Source organism: Macrotis lagotis, chromosome 2 (assembly GCF_037893015.1).
Source record: "Macrotis lagotis isolate mMagLag1 chromosome 2, bilby.v1.9.chrom.fasta, whole genome shotgun sequence".
In the NCBI taxonomy this organism is placed as follows: domain Eukaryota; kingdom Metazoa; phylum Chordata; class Mammalia; order Peramelemorphia; family Peramelidae; genus Macrotis; species Macrotis lagotis.
Genome location: NC_133659.1, coordinates 333,926,056 through 333,944,303, shown reverse-complemented (window position 1 = coordinate 333,944,303; position 18,248 = coordinate 333,926,056). Strand labels below are relative to the sequence as shown.

Here is an 18,248-nt window from a genome sequence, read left to right as displayed (position 1 = left end):
CTCCCTGTGGGCAGGGGCTGTTCTTTGCCTCTTTGTATCTCCAGAGCTGAGCACCGGGTCTGACCCACAGCAGGGGCCTCATGCTTGCTGAGTTGGCATGGGGACCTTCCGGTGGCTACTGTCACACTGCCCATACTGCCCCTGAGCTACTCATGGGATCTGGAGGGCAGAGGCCCACAGCCCCACCACTTGGGAAGTGAGGAACGAGGAGGGCCTGGAGGCAGGGAGACCAGTTAATTGAACAGCACTTGAAATTTTGCAGAATGTTTTCTTGATTTGATCCTCACCCCAACCTGGGAAGGAGGTGCTGCTGTGACCCCCATTTTAAAGAGGAGGAAAAGGAGGCAGACCAAGGTGAAATGACTTATCAAGGTTAGAAAGCCAGATCTGAACTTGTCTTCCTGCCCCAGGCACAGGGCCTCTGTTCTTTATCCCTTAACTATTGCAGCTGCTCAGGTACAGGTGCCAAGGACCTAGACCAAGGGGCAGAGAAGGAAGGGTATGGACCTCTAAAAAGAAGGACTAAGTGAGAGGGAGGCCCCAGAGAGGACAGACAAGACAGGTAGGTCCCTGGGCACAAACCATACACGGTGTGACATTTGGAAAAGAAGAGACGTTCTTCAGTCAGGAGCAACAAGCAGCTGTATACTGGCCCGAGGAGGACCTCACTGGTGCAGGAGAGATGCTCAAACAGGAACTCTGCAGAGGAGAGAGAGCCATGGCACTGACTGGAGGGGACCCGGCTGGCCAGTTTGCCCCAATCACCTCCTACAAGGGGACCCTTCCCTCCCAAGGCAGCCCCTCCCCCACTCCTCCCCTCATTACCCTCTCTCCTCAGTTGAATCCCCACCCTTCTCCTTCTGCCAAGGCCTTTCTGGCCAGACCCTTCAAGCTGTCCCCACAAGACAAACCCTGAAGGCCCTTCTCGGGTCTGGCAGCCCTCCTCACTGTCCAGTTCTCCACCTGTGCCATGCCCAGGGGTGGGGGGAGCTTCCTAGAAGCAATGCCCCCACCCTTAATCCCTCCCTCCTCTTGGAGCCCAAATAAAATTTCATCCTATTACTCTAACAAGTTCCTTTGGAGGTCAGATGGCACTTTCACATCCAGATTCTTCTCTTCAGGCAAAATAAAAGGGGGACAGGATGGTATAAGCTTGTAGTTAAAAGGGCATTAGAAGGGGAGAAGAAATGGGACTCTTCCTCTGATATTTACAATGTGTACTGCCGACTTTACTCAGGTCACAGCACCCTTCTAAGACTTTTACTATATTTTGTTGTATTTTTCATCTGAGAAAAGAGGCCAGCACCAGATTATAGGTACATAGAGAATTATGGTTATTTGTAAAGCAACTTATAGACATTGTCAGGTCTTATCTGAGCCCTACATAAACTCCATGAGGTAAATACTGCTGACATTATTGTCTCCATTTCTGAGAGGTAAACTGAGGCCTAGAGAGGTCCAGGGACTTGCTCAGGGGGACTCAGCCAGCAAACACCAGATACAGGATTCAAATCCAAGTCTCTGCTGACTCTAAGCCCTTCTTTCTTTCCTCTGATGCCTGTCCTTCTCTCTCCAACCTGTGAGGTTGAATGATGTTCTTTTGGGGCAGCTACAGGGTTTGACCCCAGCACTGGGAAATCCTCAGATCTACAGCTTGAGCTCCAGGAAGTCCCTTCCCTTTCTAGGCCTCAGTTTACTCATCTACATAGAAAGGAGGTTAAACCAGACAAAGTCCAGGGTCCCATCTAGCTCTGAGTCAAATAAGCTCCACATTAAAGCCAGGGACAAAGCCTCTGGACGAGGAGACAACCCAAGCCAGTGAAGAAGCAGAAGCAGAAAGCAGGATAGTTCTGGGCTCTCCCTGGGAGCTTCCTCTGTAAGAGCCCCCAGAAAGAATAGTCTGAGGACAACACTAATGAGGACTTCCTCAAGAGGCCAGCCACCACATTTTCATGGCCCTCACCAAGCCTAGGGATCCCATAGAGAAAAGGTAACCAGCCCCCTACCTGGAATGTCTGCATGGATGAAGGTTGGGGCATACTTCACAGGCGAATGCCCCAGCACGGCCGCTATGCAGTGCGCACTGGCAGCCTGCAAGGTTTCGTCTCTAGACAGCAGCAACTGGACAAAAAGATAGAGAGCTCATCTGTCTTATGAAAGGTTGCCTCTAAGAACAATCAGCATTAAATGGCAGGAGAGAATCAACCCACAGAGCTTACAACCATGGACCACCAGAGAAGAGACTGGTACTAAATGCTAAATATTGCTGCCAAGATCTTATGAGAGAGCAGGATAATGTTAGTAGAACCTTCGGAAAGGGAGTTCAGCAACCAGACTCTCACTTCCATCATACAAACAGACAGGGAATGCAAAGGGAAAGGGAAACGCTCCCCTGCCCTCATGGTATTGAGCCCTCAGGAGGATGCCCTCCCAAGGGAGGCTTAGGTGGTGATAGCACCTAGAAGCATACCTGCCAGAAGACCTGGAAGCAGGCAGGTCTTGCAGGTCAGAGGCCCCAGAACTATTTTTGTGATATAACATGGGAAGAGGTTATGGGGAATGTGAAGTGGAAAAAGAAAATGAAGACAAGGGGCAGCTCAGTGGTACAGTGGATAGAGTACCGGCCCTGGAGTCAGGAGGGCCTGAGTTCAAATCAGACCTCAGACACTTAATAATTGCCTAGCTGTGTGACCTTGGACAAGTTACTCTTAACCCCAATGCCTTAAACAAATAAAATTAAAAAAAAAAAAAAAAGAAAATGAAGAAGATAAGCTTGTGCAAGAGGGTGGGTCCTGGGATGCTGATAAACGGGGTCAATGCTGAGTTTACAGTGAATGAGTGACTCAAATTACCACCAAAATAAATTAGGTTAAAGATTCTGAAGCAAAAACTTGTAACCCCAGGGATGCCAGTCCTCAGAGAAAGGATCCACTGTTAACAAAAATACTGAGTGAACTGGGAATTGGTCTGGCAGAAAATAGGTCTGGACAAACATGTTACACTGTACCTCATGGCAAGCTCCAAATGGATACAAAAGGTCAGATAATACACAAATCAGAGAAGGGAAAATATTGATTTCCAGCTGAAGTGAGAATTCTTAACAGAACCAAGGTCAGAAGTCATCACAGCCATACACCATACACCAATGTGAAGTCGAAACAGGTACATGATTAGGCATTAAAGGCTGACATCATTTTCAAATGAGAAGAGCAAGGAATAATCCACCAGTTAGACTTTTGGAGAAGAGAAGAATTCATGACCAAACAAGCAATACAGAGCATTACAAAATGTAAGATAGATAATTTTGATTATATTCAATTAAAAAAACTTTTTCACAAATAAAACCAATGCAACCAATATTAGAAGGAAAGCAGAAAGCTAGGAAACCATATTTACAGCAAGTGATAAAGGTCACATTTCTCAAATATATAGAGAACTAAATCAAATTTATAAAAATACAAGCCATTCTATTTGCATGAACTGATGCTGGGTGAGATGAGTAGAACCAGAAGAACACTGTACACCCTAACAGCAATATAGGGGTAATGATCAACCTCGATGGACTCGCTCAATTCCATCAGTGCAACAATCAGGCACAATTTGGGGGTATCTTCGATGGAGAATACCATCTGTATCCAGAGAAAGAATTGTGGAGTTTGAATAAAGACCAAAGACTATTACCTTTAATTTAGGGGAAAAACCTGTTATCTTATTATGTAATTTTGCCAACTCTTATACTTTATGTTTCTTCCTTAAGGATATGATTTCTATCTCAATCACATTCAACTTAGATCAATGTATAACATGGAAACAAACAATGCATAACATGTAAAGAGACTAACAGACTGCCTTCTGTGGGGGGGTGGAGGGAGGGAAGTAAGATTGGGGAAAATTGTAAAATTCAAAATAAATAAAATTTTTCTAAAAATAAAAAATAAATACAAGCTATTCCCCAACTGATAAATGATCAAAAGCTATGACCAGTAGTTTTAAGATAAAGAAATCAAAGCTATCTATAATCATGTGCAGAAATGTTCTAAATCGGGGCAGCTAGGTGGCACAGTGGATAAAGCACTGGCCCTGGAGTCAGGAGTACAGGGGTTCAAATCCGGTCTCAGACACTTAATAATTACCTAGCCGTGTGGACTTGGGCAAGCCACTTAACCCCATCTGCCTTGCAAAAACCTAAAAAAAAAAAGGGAAAAGGATACCAGATTGTTCGCTGCCATGGGGAAAGGGGGAGGGTGGTAGAAAAAAGTTGAATTCATAAACTTGCAAATGGATGAAATGTTGAAAACTACTTTTGTATATAATCAAAAAAATAGGAACTCTATAAACTAAAAAAAGAAAGATTATTTATCTGAAAAAAAGGAAAAGGACTATATGGGTGGGCAAAAATATTTAAGCAGCTCTTTTTGTGGTGGCAAAGAATTGGAAATTGAGGATGCCCATCAATTGGGGAACAGCTAAACAAGCTGTGGGATATTTAATACTACTGGGCAATAAGAAATAATGAGCAGGCAAATTTCAGAAAAACCTAGAAAGACTTGTATGATCTGATGCAAAGAGAAATGAGAAGAGTCAGGAAAACACTGTATTAGCAACACTATATGATGATCAACTATGAATGACTCATCTCTTCTCTGGAACACCATGATTCAATTCAAGCACAAAGAACTCATGAATGTAAAATGCTATCCACATCCAGATTAAAAAAAAAACTGATGGATTCTGAATACAGATTGAAGCATACTTTTTTCACTTTTTTTTTGGTGGTCCCCCCCCCTTTCAATCTGTTTCTTCTTTCAACCGTGACTTTTATGGAAATGTTTTACATATTTGAACCTATATGAAATTCCTTACCATTTTAGGAAAAAGGGAAGGAGGGAGGAAAACAGAGAGGGGGAAAAAAAATTGGAAACCAGGATCTTATAAAAATGAATGCAAAAAAATTATCGACATATAATTGGGAAAAAATAAAAACCATAAAAAAGAAGTCATCACAGAAGATAAGATGGATAACTTTAGTGTAATAAATAAAACTTCTTTTGTATAAGCAGGCTGAATAATCTTAAATACTAAGTACTTGGATGGGGGTGGCTAGGTGGTGCAGTGGATAGAGCACCGGCCCTGGAGTCAGGAGGACCTGAGTTCAAATCCGGCCTCGGACACTTAATAATGACCTAGCTGTGTGGCCTTGGACAAGCCACTTAACCCCATTGCCTTGCAAAAAAAAAAAAAAAGTACTTGGATTAGAATGGGTTCTCCGTCCAGGCAAAGGTAACCATCCCCTACTTGTGCCTAATGACAATCTCCACCAGCAACTCCAGAACATGGGTCCAGTAACAGCAAGCCGGGATAAATTCTGAAATACCTGGGTGATACTCCCCAGTATCTCTTCATGAAAAAAAAGAGACTGTTCAGGAAGAACTCAGCAGAGCAGAATTGTAGTGTGAACATAATTCATGGCTCTGTGACAGTGACAGCATGAGACAGTTTTTGATTAGTAGACCAAAGCCCAGAACAGAAATTACCTTTTTAAGCACTAAGGGCAGAGTATTTTCCTCCTGTGGTCCCTCAACACTTTCAGAAATCCGAGTAGCCCCTGATTTGCTCATTATAACTGATACAAAGCAATCATATTTCAGTAGCTGTCTCAGTAAACCTGTGAAAATAAAGAGGAAGAGAAAACCTACTCAAGCATCAACTTGAAAGGACCAGCACAAAGGCTGTTATCAAAACTCCCAGAATCACCCCCTCCAGGAAAACTCTGTCTGGTTTTCTACTCTGGAGACCTTGGGACGTGCTTACTGTGAACAGAAGAGACATTCTATAAACTTCTGAATGAATGAATGGATGGATGGGTCTTCCTCAGTGATCCACTCACTCTCAGTTCAAGTCAACAAAGTACCTACGATGTTCAAGGTCCAGAACTGGGTGGCATCCATCAACCCAGTGGAACTAATACCTGACTGCTAGGGCAAGTCCTTTCCTTTTTCTTTGGATGACCCCCTCTTATATGTCAGGGCTTTCAAAAATCCCTGACTTCATTAGTGTGGTCATTCCCATCAGTAACAGAGTTCACCTCAGCTTAAGAGATCTTTCTTTGGCAGTGCTGATACAACAAATCTTGGGGGGATCCTCTCCCAATTAAGCAAAGGTGAACCCTAACAACAGACACTGGACCTATAAAGAAAGGTCCTCACGGGGTTTATACGCCTCAGCCATTCATTGTCTTCAAGGGCCCAGGATTGCCTCCAATACCTGAAGACATCTAAAAAAACCTGCTCTGGGATTCAAAGTTCTGCACAAAGTTGACAGCAGAAATTCTAAAGCAAAAAAATTCTCTGGTCTGTTCTGCTTCTCCCTCTCAACACATGCTCACCCAGGCAGTTAGTCTGCAGTTCCTTTGTCTGGGCCTTGTCCAACGTGGTAAGGAAAAGAGGACACAGCTTCTCCCGGAAATGGGCTGACAGTTTCTCTGCCACAGTGGGAGAGGAATACAGCTTCCCATACAGGTAGCAGACTGCAGCCTTTACCGCCTCATTGGGGTACATCAGACCCCTCAACTGATGCTCCACGAGGTTACCTGCCCAGGGAAACAGCAAAAGGAACCATGGCAGGAGTGATCATCTTTCAGAACTCCAAAGCCCAACACATGCAAAAAAAAATCATTATTCTGTTATCTAACATTTGTTTAATGTGATCCTCAAAACAGTCCCACCAAGGAGGAGGAATGAGTGTTATTATATTCATTTCACCAATGAGGAAAATACGGATAGTCTAAAATCCCAGAAGGAAAGTTGGTAGAAAGAACACTGTGGTGGAAGTCAGAAGACCTGGCTTTTAGATGGGGAGCTTGAAAGAGAGGAAGAAAATGAGGGTGAAGATCAATGGCTTGCCAATTATTTGCCTGCACCAGGAAGCATCAGAGAGGGGACTTTAACCAATGTTTTTATGTTTTTCTGACTCTTCCCACTTTTCTACCACTGTCTCAGTCCCTCCTATCAGGGAGTCTAACTTAAAGGGCATGTGAAAAATCATAAAACTACTTGCCAAAAACCATGTCAACAGGTAACAAATTAAAATGATGAAAACAGTAGCTCCCATTTCCAATGTATTTTAAGGTTTACAAAGTGTTTTCCTATAAAGTGAGTAATTTAAGATTTATGGCCCCATTTTAGAGATAAGGTAACTGAGATTCAGAAGAGAGATTATACTGAGTCCTGTAAGAACAGAAGTTAATATAAAAGTAGAAGCTGTATCAAGGGCAGGGACAGACTTAAATGGGCAGCACTCACCATGTTCTATCACAAGAATCTCAGCAAGGGAAGGGATGGCATCTGCCATTTTGCCCAGGAGAGTCACAGTGGCCAGGCTGCCCCTCATGGTGGGCATGTTACAAAGCTGTGAAGGAAATCATAGAAAAAGGCTGAAAAAGCACTTTCTTCACAACAATCCTGTGGAGGCCAGAAGTTGGGCAAGGACTCTTATCCCTACTTTACAAAAAAGAAAATTGAAATTGAGGAAGATAAACCATCCCTAAATTAGTAAGGCCCATCCCAAAGGAGGAAATTGGTGTCAAAGTACCAGGTCACACCCTGCCCAGGCAATGGGAAGAACCTTTCACAGGTAATACTGGCCACACCACAGTTTGCTGAGAAAGCAAACAGCACCTAAATGTGTTGCAAAGATCTCAAGCCCTGATAAGCTAGTGGCTAGAAAATAAGAAGACCACAGAGACCTGCCTGGATCACCTTGTAAGGCCAGGAAGATCAGTCACCATTTCATCAAAAACATTTATTACATTCCTAATTGAACTGAGTAAAAATCTCACACACACACACACACACACACACACACACACACACACACACAGGAACAGAACAAAGCCATGAAATAAAACCATGGACTGATAGTATAGTCACATTCAATTCAACTAATGCCTATTAAGCATCTACTATGGGAAGGGCAGGGTGCCAGGTCCTAGCAAACCAAGTTGGAAAATACCCTAATTTCTGATGTGAAAGAGCTCGCCCACCAGGGTTGCAGTAGACTGGAGTCCCAAGAACAACAACACAAGTTAGAGTGTGAGAAGGCTGGAGAAAAGGGACAAGCAGATCAAGGCAGGCTTTTTGCAAGAGGTGGCATGTCAGGGGCCACTGAGATAAAGGGGAAGAGGCCAACAGGCAGACAGCAGGAAATAAAGGCTGAATAGCAGCTATCATCTGGAAGCAGATCTTTAGAAGATGCCTTAAGTTAAGAGGGAAATGTATGTGTCACTGACCTCTTTCTGACACTCTTCCAGCAAACGGTGGACAAATGGCCCCAGTTGCAGTTGGATAATCAGCTGAATCAGGACTAAGCAGAAAGAATTCAATTAACCAAATGCCTTACCCAGTCACTGGGGGAGAAACAAAAATCGATTGTGGATCATGGTCTTTTCACTGGAGAAACTTATTCTCTAATCTGAAGGGATCAGAAAAATAGGGAAAATCCAAACAGACCATGTGAATGAATGAAAAATGCATTGGCTAAGGTTGCTCTCAGCCCTGCCCCAGCCCTCTAGTGGGAAATAGGACTGACCTTTCTTTTTCGAGCCAAACCAAGGCTCTAGTCCAAGCTGGGTCCCCACCCCATGGCAGGGTAGGGCATCAGCAATTCAGGGGCTGCCCTTGGTAAACCAAGTAATAAGGAGCAGTGAGGGATTCAATCCCAGGACTCCCCATTTTAAACCCAGGCTTTCCTTCACTAGGCCATATGGCCTTCCACCCAAAACTCAAGGTGGGAGCACTAAACCAGCCTATTCCTCTGCCTGGGTCCAGGGCACACTTTTCTTAAAGGCAGGAGATCATCGTGAACACTGGCTATCCTGCAATAAAATGATGCAGTGATACCATCCTGACCTACTGTACTATTCAAGCTCCCAAATGTTCTGATTTCAACATTTTCTCTCTTTCCTTGCTTCTCAAGGCTGCCACAGTGCCTCTCCCATAGCATTCCCTCTCTGCCCCTTCTAGCCCAAGCTTCCAGAATAAGCTAAAAAATACAGAACCATGTTGGTTTAAATACAGATGGAAAAAAAGAAGTACTAGGAGACTTTTTATATGAGACTTTTATATGAACTGATGCAAAGTAAACTGGAAAAAATGACTGAAGAGTCACAAAAATGTAAATGACAACAACAAAATCTCTAAATAATCCAGTTTTGCCCAGAGGAAAAGATAAGAAAATGCATCTCCCTCCTTCTTTACAGAGATAGTGGGCTCTGGGTGTGGGTCACTGCACACTGACTCAGTGGTTCTATTGATTAGTTTTGCTACAACCTTTCATTCTTTTTCTTATTGCTGGCTAGGAAGGCTGGTTTGCTAAGGGATGGGACACAGAGGAAATAAAGACCTTCAGAAAAAAAAGATGTCAATAAAAACTGAAATGTGTGAAATAATAGTAAAGCTCCCCTCCAGTAGTCCACAAGACTGTCCTCTCAACAGAGTCCAAGCAGAGGCTTCGAGGTCTGGCCTTTGCTCCATCCTGGGGAGGCAGGCCAGGTTTGACAGCTGTGATACAAACAGATGTGGAGAGGAAACATGCTGCCTCACCTTCGATGGAGAGCTCGAGCACACTGCCATCATCAATGCTGCGCAGTAACCCTGGGAGGAGAATGAACCACAAGGACACATCGTGAAAGGCAAAAAGAACTGTACCTTCAGTAAAGAATTCACAACAGGGACCCTCACCTTTTCTTTTCTCAAGAATTTTTCCTCTAGAGGTTCACACAGAGATCTTTCATTCTCTTTCTTATCCAGTATGTCTCAGATCCAAGCTAAGCTTTGAAGGAATCTCCAACCTGACTAAAAAGCATTTATTCTCAGAGAGGAGGGAGGAGACGAATATGATAGACTAGCTACCCCTAAGTTCGCAAAACCCATCTCTACTGATATGAAGCAGAAAAAGGCTAATCAGATCAGACAAAGAAGGTTCCCTAGCCATTTGACTGTGGGCAGGTCATGATCCCTCTCTACCCTAGTCTCCTCATCTATAAAATGAGGAGGTTGGTCTTGATGGCCTCCCAAGATCTTTTCTGGCTCAAATCCATAATCCTATACTTAACACATTCAGAACATAATCTATCCTCTTCCTCCCTAAACTTTTTTTTTTCTTCAAAGTGACACCAACCCCGTGTCACTACAAAGTGGAGATGGAAAAGTCGGAAGGGACTAGGCTACAAAGATATCTATGTCAAACATAGGAGTGGTAATAAGAGGAAGCATTACAAATGAATGGCAAGGAAGACCCTGGAGGTTTAAGTCTCACCTCATATTCGTCCTGATTATGTTACCCTGGTCATTCTCAGGGTTCTAGTACAACTAAGACTGCAAGCTGTAGAGAAGGTGCCAGCCTGCATTGATGGAAGGTTTCCTTAGCCTATATGAATAAGATCCCAGGTCCAGTCCTTAGAGATAGTAGCAAGAATTTACTGAGCAGAGGGATGTGATAGGTTTAGCTCTGTGCTTACAAAAATGACTTCAGCAATAGAGCAGAGGGTCTGGGCAGGGAGAGACTTGAGGTGAGAAGACCTCAGAGAAGAGGTGGTAGCCAGGTCTGAACAAGGCTGGTGGTCAGATGAATGGAGAAACAAGAAATAATGAGATCTGGCTACGATGGAGAGAGAGAGAGAGAGAGAGAGAGAGAGAGAGAGAGAGAGAGAGAGAGAAACCTGAATAACCTGGCCATTAGGAAGGTGATAGAGCCTTCCACAAAGACAGAGAAATCAGGAGGGATGGCTTTTGTTTTAGATATGTTGAGTTTTATGTACAAGAAGCCATTGTTAATACAGGCCCAGAGCTCATAAGGGAGGTTAGAGTTGGAAATAAAAAGCTCTGGGAGTCCCCCCTCTGCAAAGGGATGATAGCTGAATCCATGGCAGCAGATGAGAGCTTCCCATGTGAAAGAGCACAGAAATAGAAAGAGATCCCAAGAGAAATCCTTGGGGACTCCAAAGTAAGGGGGCATGATTGAGATGAAGATACAGCAAAGGAATTGGAGAAGGAGGATCAGGCAGATGGGGAGAGAACCAAGAGGAAGCAGAGGAACAAAAATGCAGAGAAGAGAGTATTCAGGAGAAAGGCAGGAGGCAAATTGTTCATCTGCAGTGTGCTAAGCACTAAGAACGATAGCTCCTGTCCCTTAGGAATTTAAAATACACACAAAAGGGAGCCGAAGGGGAAAGAAAGGACCCATACTGCATCAGAGTTGGGAAATTCAGAAATAGAGGCAGAAAGGGGACCTTTCCCCAAAGGGAAGGTCTCTAAAATGAACTCTACAGTGAGATCTGGGTGCTCACGTGTCAGAGGGATGCCCTATGGTGAAAAAACTGTTGGCAAAAATGGATGTTTCAAGTTGATGAAGCCCAGACTCTGAAGAATGTTCCAGGTCAGAGACAGATGAAGCATGGCGGCAAAGGAAAAAAAAGGAATGTAAAACAGACTAGGAGCAAAGGGACATTAACAATGTTAACTTGTGCTGGAAAGTCACCAAAGCTGACAACTAGGAAAACAACATGAGATTAGGCGATTAAATATTGTTGGTTAATTTGGAGCGAGCAGATCATTACAGGGTAAAGTCGGAAGGCAAGTTAAACAGCCTTTTCAAGTTTAGCTGTTGGGGGAGGGAGGGAGAGAGAGAGAGAGAGAGAGAGAGAGAGAGAGAGAGAGAGAGAGAGGCAATGAGTGAAAAGTGAGGGTCTTCAGGAGTGGAGAAAACAATTTGTAGGGAACAGGGAGTAGCCAGTAATTACACAAATAGAACATAATATTAAAGAGTAGAGGTAATAAAGAAGCATTGTGTTGGTAGAGATGTATTTAAGAGAACTAGAGGGGCTTGTCTTCCCAAGGGGGTTCTCTCTTTATCAAAGATGAGGATGTAGTAGGGGGAAGATATCAGAAAGAGCTCAGATGAAAACAAAAGGGGATTTTCTCAGTCTGAAGCTTTTGGGTGAAGTATAAGGTAACGATCCTGAGCTAATATACTGAGGAAAAGGATGTTATACGGTTGAGAAGAGGAAGTTTGGGATAGACTCAGGGAAGAATTGAATTTTCTTGCTGCAACAGAAGCCCGGGGAGATTAGCTAATATTAATTCATAGACTTCAAGAGTTCCTCCCCCTCCGCTCTGTGGCCCATGAGCAGGCAGGAAGGAAGTAGATGACGGGAATAATCCCGGGATTAGTTTTGGCAAGGTAGGACCTCTGACAAGGGGGTAAAGTGTGATGAAACAAATGAGTTCAGAAAAACCCTGTGAGATTTGTATTAACAATTGCAGAGCAACTTAAACAGAGCCAGGAGAACAACTTAAAGAAAACAACTGTGAAAGACTTAAGATCTCTGAGCAATTCAATGACCCACAGCATTTCCAGAGGATCAGTGGTCTATGTTACTCATCTCTTGACAAAGAAGCAAAGAGATGTAGAATAAAACATGCGTTTTTTTACACGAACAGAGTCTGGGCTTCATCAGCTTCAACATCCAATTTTGCCAACAGTTTTTTCACCATAGGGCATCCCTCTGACATCCCTTTCTGCCTCTATTTTTGAGAATTTGTTTTGCCTTACTATGCACATATGTTACAACAGGGGAAAAAAACAAAGAGCGGGAAAGGAATTAAAAGGTCAGAGGTTAGTGTGGAATTGAAATGGTTCACCCAAAGGAGGGGAATGTAGCCAGAGGAAGGTCACTGGGGGTGTTTGAGGCATAGGGTGAGACAGAATGATAAAAAAATAATTATGATAAAGGAATTTTAGAGTTCCTGAAAATGGAAATGATTGGGGGGGGGGTCATGGCAAAGTCAAGGATATTGGGGTGGCTAGGTGGCAAAATGGATAGAGCACCGGCCCTGGAGTCAGAAGTACCTGAGCTCAAATCCAGCCTCAGATACTTAATAATTACCTAGCTGTGTGGCCTTGGGCAAGCCACTTAACCCCATTGCCTTGCAAAAACCTAAAAAAAAAAAAAATCAAGGGTATTATCACCCCTGTGTATTACTTAAGTATTAAGAAAAAATAAGTCATAGGAGCTGACTAGATGGAGGAATGGGGAAGTTAACTTATTTAAGGGAATGTCCAAATGTATGCTGAGGTTCACAGTTTTGAGGGTAGAAACAGAAAACTGGAACAGGCACCAACTTTACTGAGGAAGAAGATCCTGGAGGTCTGTAGAGGATGGTCCCTAGGCTCCAGAATGGTTTGGACAGGGTGAACCTCAAAGAGGAGAAGTTGCTGAGTAATGGCAACTTCTGAGAGTCTGGAAGCAACCACAGGGACCAAGGAGCATGCCCCAGTACGTGAATTAAAGAATAAGAGAAGGTATAGCTGGAACCAGAAAAGATGGCCAGGCATGCAGGGTCATCCAAGGGAGTCAGGCCTCCAAGACAGAGAGAGAAAAGGAAAGATTTAGGATAAGAAGTTCTATTTAATTCTCCAACTGAAGAACAAAGAAAAGATTCTGAAACAAAGGCGATATAAAACCGAAACATATAAAACGTTTTTCCCAAACAAAAAACAATCCTGCTTTCCTTTCTAGCCAAACCCACCTTCGTACTGAAGCAATCCTAATGGGATTCTAATCTTTCCCCTTCCCAATCCACCTACCATCAGGTTATCAAAAATATTCTTCCTAAGGTAACAGGCCTGACCATATTGCCTGCCCCTCAGATTGATTATTCCTCAGGCCTCACTCTGCGTCCCCCACCTCTCCAGTCTTATCACTTTACCTCCTTTCAGCCCAAGTAGTGCTGGCTGTGACCTGGACCTCCCTCCCTCCCTCTCCTGCCTTTGGGCACTGGCACCAGCCATGTCCTGTGACTGGCATGTCCTCCTCCCTCCTCATCTCTTCCTCTCCCTTTAAGGTTTAGTTTGGTTCCTGGTCCCTTCAATTGGTATCAGTCTCTGCCCCCTCAGATGACTTCAGGTTTACCTACAGGTAGCTGTGCCTGTGACACCCTACACCTAGTGGAGTGGCTCACACACAGTAGGGGCATCCTAAACTCCTGCAGAACTGAATAGTAATTTTGTTGGGGGGGTAAAGTGGAATTCACTGCCTGCTAGTCCCAAAGTCAGCCTTTCTAATGCCTGAGCTGACCTTCTCTAGCTCAGCATCACTAGAGGAAGAAACCTAACCTGGAGGCAGGCATTTCTCAACACAGACTTCCCCAGGTCCCCTCCCTCTTCCAGGTATCTTCCCCTCCTCCTTCCACCGACTTCAGTTCTCCCTGGGATACCCAGGCACACTGCCACAAAAAGCCTGCTGGGTCAGATGCTTCTGAAAGTCCCCTCAGGATCCCCGCTCTTGCTCACCGAAGAGGGTGCCAATGAGGTGGGTACAGACCATCTCGCTCTGTGCCAAGAGCTGCATGACTGCTGAGGTGTGCCTCACAAGGGCAGCATGGAAGCAGGACAGCATGTGCTTCTTGCGAACCAGCTTGAGGGTGAGAAAGAAAACAGTGCTCCATGGCTGAGTAACTGAGAATCACATATGACACAGTCTGCCATCCTCTCCCAATTTCACCCTCACGCCACCAGATGGCATGGAGTGGGTGGTCTTAAGACTAGTACTTATGGAAGGGCAGACCTTTGCACATGGGAGCCAGGACAGTGGCTCTAGGACTGGGAACTCCTGAGATAGAGATTCCCTCCACAGATGCATCTCAGGAAATTGCATAGGAGGAGGAGAGATCAAGTGATTTTTCCAGGATCACACATGTGGTATGTTAGAGGCAGGGCTTAAAATAGGGTGCCTAATTGCAGAGCCAACTTTCAGTCTCCTTCATTCCACTGCCTCTTATTTCTATCTGCAAACACTTGCCTTATAAATATGAGGTACTGGGGAAACTAGGTGACAAAGTTAAAAGAGCAATGGCCCCAGAGTTCAAATCAGATACCGACTAGCTGTGTGACCCTGGACAAGTCACTTAACCCCATTGCCTTCAAACCCTACCCCCTCCAAAAAATATTAGGTGCTTAATAAATTCATTGGATCAGATCAGGTCCAACACTTAGTTGTTTAACAGATGCTTGTTGCTGATTTAAGGTCTCCTTCATGTGTATGGTAGGGTCATATTCAAGAAACCGTCTATCTTAAACTCAAGAGATCAAGGTCACCATTTTAAAGGATTCCCCATTTCACATTGGGCATATTCATACAACTGGTGACAAGAATATGATTCAGGAGGTAGATAGAGAAGTTAGACAAGTTGGGTCAAATGTTGGCTCTGTCACTGATCACCTGTGTGAACCTGGGGAAGCCATGTTACCTCCCTGGACTTGTCTGCTCCTCTGAAAGTGACTGGACTAGGGAGGATCAGGGCTTCTTCCCCCTACATGCATCTAGTTAGTCTGATGAAGCCTAGGAACCCCTTTTCAGAATCAAGTTTTTAAATACATGAAACACATTAGCTTACAAAGGAACCCAATCATTTGTGAATATAAAGATGGAACTTTTTTTTCCCATTCAAGTTCACTGAAATATATAAATGGATCCCAGGCTAAGGATCCCTTGCCTAGTTTTTCTCTGCCTTTCTCAATCCCATGAACCAATTGGAAACCTCCAAGAAAAGTAAACCTAATCTGAGAAGCAAATGTCAACAGCTCTCTAAATGAATGAATGGAGCAGCACTAACACCTAGTGGTAAAAAGTGAAAAAGCCTCAGGGACAGAGAAAAACTGAGATGACTTCCTAAGCTCACAGGTACAGTCAACCTATACCAAGGAAGTCAAACCTGAAGTCAGAAAGACCTGAGTTCAAATCTAGCCTCAGACATTTATTAATAGGCAAATCACTTAATCTTGCATCAGTTTCTCATCTGTAAAATGGGCTGAAAGAAATGACAATCCACCCCAGTATCGTTGCCAAGTAAACTCCAAATGGGACAGAGCTGAAGAATAATTAAAATAGTCAACCAAAATAGGAATCTATTGGCCACCAGTCTGCCCACAAGGGTACCTTAAACAGACACTCCCACCTTCATGGAGCCTGAATGAATGAACAAAGGCTTAGAATGTCCTTTTCTGGGCTAAGCCGGGACAGAAGGGGCAGGGGCAGAGGACGAGGTTCCAGCTTGAACCCACTGAACGCATCCCATCAATTAACGGGAAAAGTCATCTTAGAAGTTCAAATTACTCTAGGGTCTAGGATTCCTTTTTTCTCCAGTCTTTTTATCAGTTCTCTTCCCCTTACTGTCATACACCCACCTATTTCATCTCTATGATGGAAATGAAAAAAGTTCCATCTTTATATTCACAAATGACTGGGATCCTTTGTAAGCTTATGTGTTACATATAAAACTTGATTCTGAAAAGGGGTCCCTAGGCTTCATCAGATTGACTAGATGCATAAAGGAGGAAGAAACCCTGAGGAGACTCAGAAAGGGAAAAGAGGTCAAGGGATTGAGTGAGTATTGAAGAGAGATGGGGTCTGAATGAAAGTGAACACTGAGAATTGAGCAGACCTTGAAAAGGGGCTTGGGCCCAGGGAATGAATGGAGAATCAGGGGCTGAGGGGGGGGAAACAATCAGGACAGAAGAGGGTTTGATGATCAGGGAAGGAGTTACTGATGAATACTGGATAAGGATTTCCTCCCCTTCAACACGACAGTAGAATAGAACACTAATTGCAAGGAACGTTTGCCTTTGTATCCTCTGCCCTTAGTAGGGTGCCTGGTAGGCACTTAATAGGTGACTCAGATGAATGGCTACAAAAGAGAACAGTACAAGAGTTGAGTGTGAGCAGGCTGGGCTCTGGGAAGGGGCTAGACTGGGGGCACTTGGAATAAGGCTAAGGATGGAATCCTAGCCTCCTAGCCGGCAGAAAAATGGGCTTAACTGGCCTCCCTTGGAGAGTTGTTCTGAGGAAGGACTGGAATAGGGAAAGACCCAGGGATGAGCCATTAAGATGTTCCCGGAGATTCCTACTGGGGTTGCTTCCAAAAACTTCTGAAAGGGGACTGAAGAGGTTGAGTGAGGTTCTAGGGGAGGGCTACCCTGAGAGAGAGACAACATCCGAGTCTCACTTTCCCCGTCTGTAAAGTGGGGATGATCTCAGTAACACCTGTGCTCTTTGGCTCAGGGGATGATGATGCTCAAATACCTGGTTCTGTATGTGTGCGTGTGGGGGTGTGTAGATTGTATACATGTCCACACATGTATTAGGCATGCAGACATATATAATGGGGAGAGGAAGGGAGAGGGGGAGAAGGAGGGAGGGGGAAGAGGAGGGGAGGGGGAGAGGGGGAGAGGAGGGAGGGAGGAAGAGGAAGGGGTGGGAGAGGAAGAGGGAGGGCAAAGGAGGGGGAGAGGGAGGGGGGAGGGGGAGGGGAGGGAGGGGGGAGGGGGAGGGGAGGGGGGGGAGGGGAGGGGAGGGGGAGGGGAGGGGAGGGAGGGGAGGGGGAGGGGAGGGGAGGGAGGGGACGGGAGGGGAGGGGGAGGGAGGCGCAGGCGCAGTAGAAGGCCGCACCGAGACGCCGCTGGTGGGCTGCAGCAGCTCCAGGGTGCAGGCCAGGCAAAGGCGCGGCGGCGGCTGGGGCAGCAGCCAGCACGGGTCGTGCCGGAAGTGCGTCCGCTCGTAGAACAGCAGCGCCGCTCCCGGTGCCTCCTCGTCCCCTTGGAGCTCGCGCCTCGCCGCCATCCTTCCCTCGCTCCGAGGCCTGGAACCCGCGCTTCCTCGAGCCGGCTCTGCGCACGCGCACGCGCATGCGTCCGGGAGCCGCCTGGCCGAGGCGCTGCGAGGTGCGCCTGCGCGGGCCGGTCCTGGTCACGTGGGGGCCAGCCGGGCGAGCTCGGCGCGAGGCCGCGGCCCACAAGGAGACATTAAACAGACGCTCCCGCCCTCGTGGAGCCTGAATGAATGAATGAAGAGTGAAGAATGAAGAATGAATGAATGAACGGCGGGGCGGGAGGGGGAGGGGCAGAGGAAGAGCTTCCAGCCGATTGTGGGGCTGTCACCTAGACTGGAGGGAGGACAGTGTAAGGCCGAGGTGGGGGGGTCCGCCCAGTCCCACCCCCCGGAGAAAGGTTCCAGCCCCCTTTCCAGAGGAGGAAGTGGAGGCAAACAGGGTGAAGGATTGCATCTGAGGCCACATCTTTTTTTTTTATTATTTTTTTAATTTTACAATTCCTCCCTCACCCCCCACAGAAGGCGGTCTGAGAGTCTGCACCTTGCAGGAGGCTGTCCCGGGGCCCTGGCTGCGTGGAGGAGGAGG

General features: G+C 45.5%; 1 protein-coding gene across 1 annotated transcript in view; it reads right to left on the bottom strand.

Moving 5' to 3' along the window:
- Window positions 1-17,737, bottom strand: part of MEI1 (meiotic double-stranded break formation protein 1) — a 36,587-nt gene extending 18,850 nt beyond the window's left edge. The window contains exons 1-9 of the mRNA XM_074221083.1: window positions 17,504-17,737; window positions 14,350-14,473; window positions 9,600-9,650; window positions 8,288-8,361; window positions 7,302-7,407; window positions 6,386-6,589; window positions 5,535-5,665; window positions 2,007-2,121; window positions 583-699 (exon numbers count right to left, since the gene is read on the bottom strand). Coding sequence (XP_074077184.1) covers window positions 583-699; window positions 2,007-2,121; window positions 5,535-5,665; window positions 6,386-6,589; window positions 7,302-7,407; window positions 8,288-8,361; window positions 9,600-9,650; window positions 14,350-14,473; window positions 17,504-17,674 — 1,093 coding nt within the window. The 5' untranslated portion in view covers window positions 17,675-17,737. The remainder of the gene's footprint in view (window positions 1-582; window positions 700-2,006; window positions 2,122-5,534; window positions 5,666-6,385; window positions 6,590-7,301; window positions 7,408-8,287; window positions 8,362-9,599; window positions 9,651-14,349; window positions 14,474-17,503) is intronic.
- Window positions 17,738-18,248: the final 511 nt, after the last annotated feature.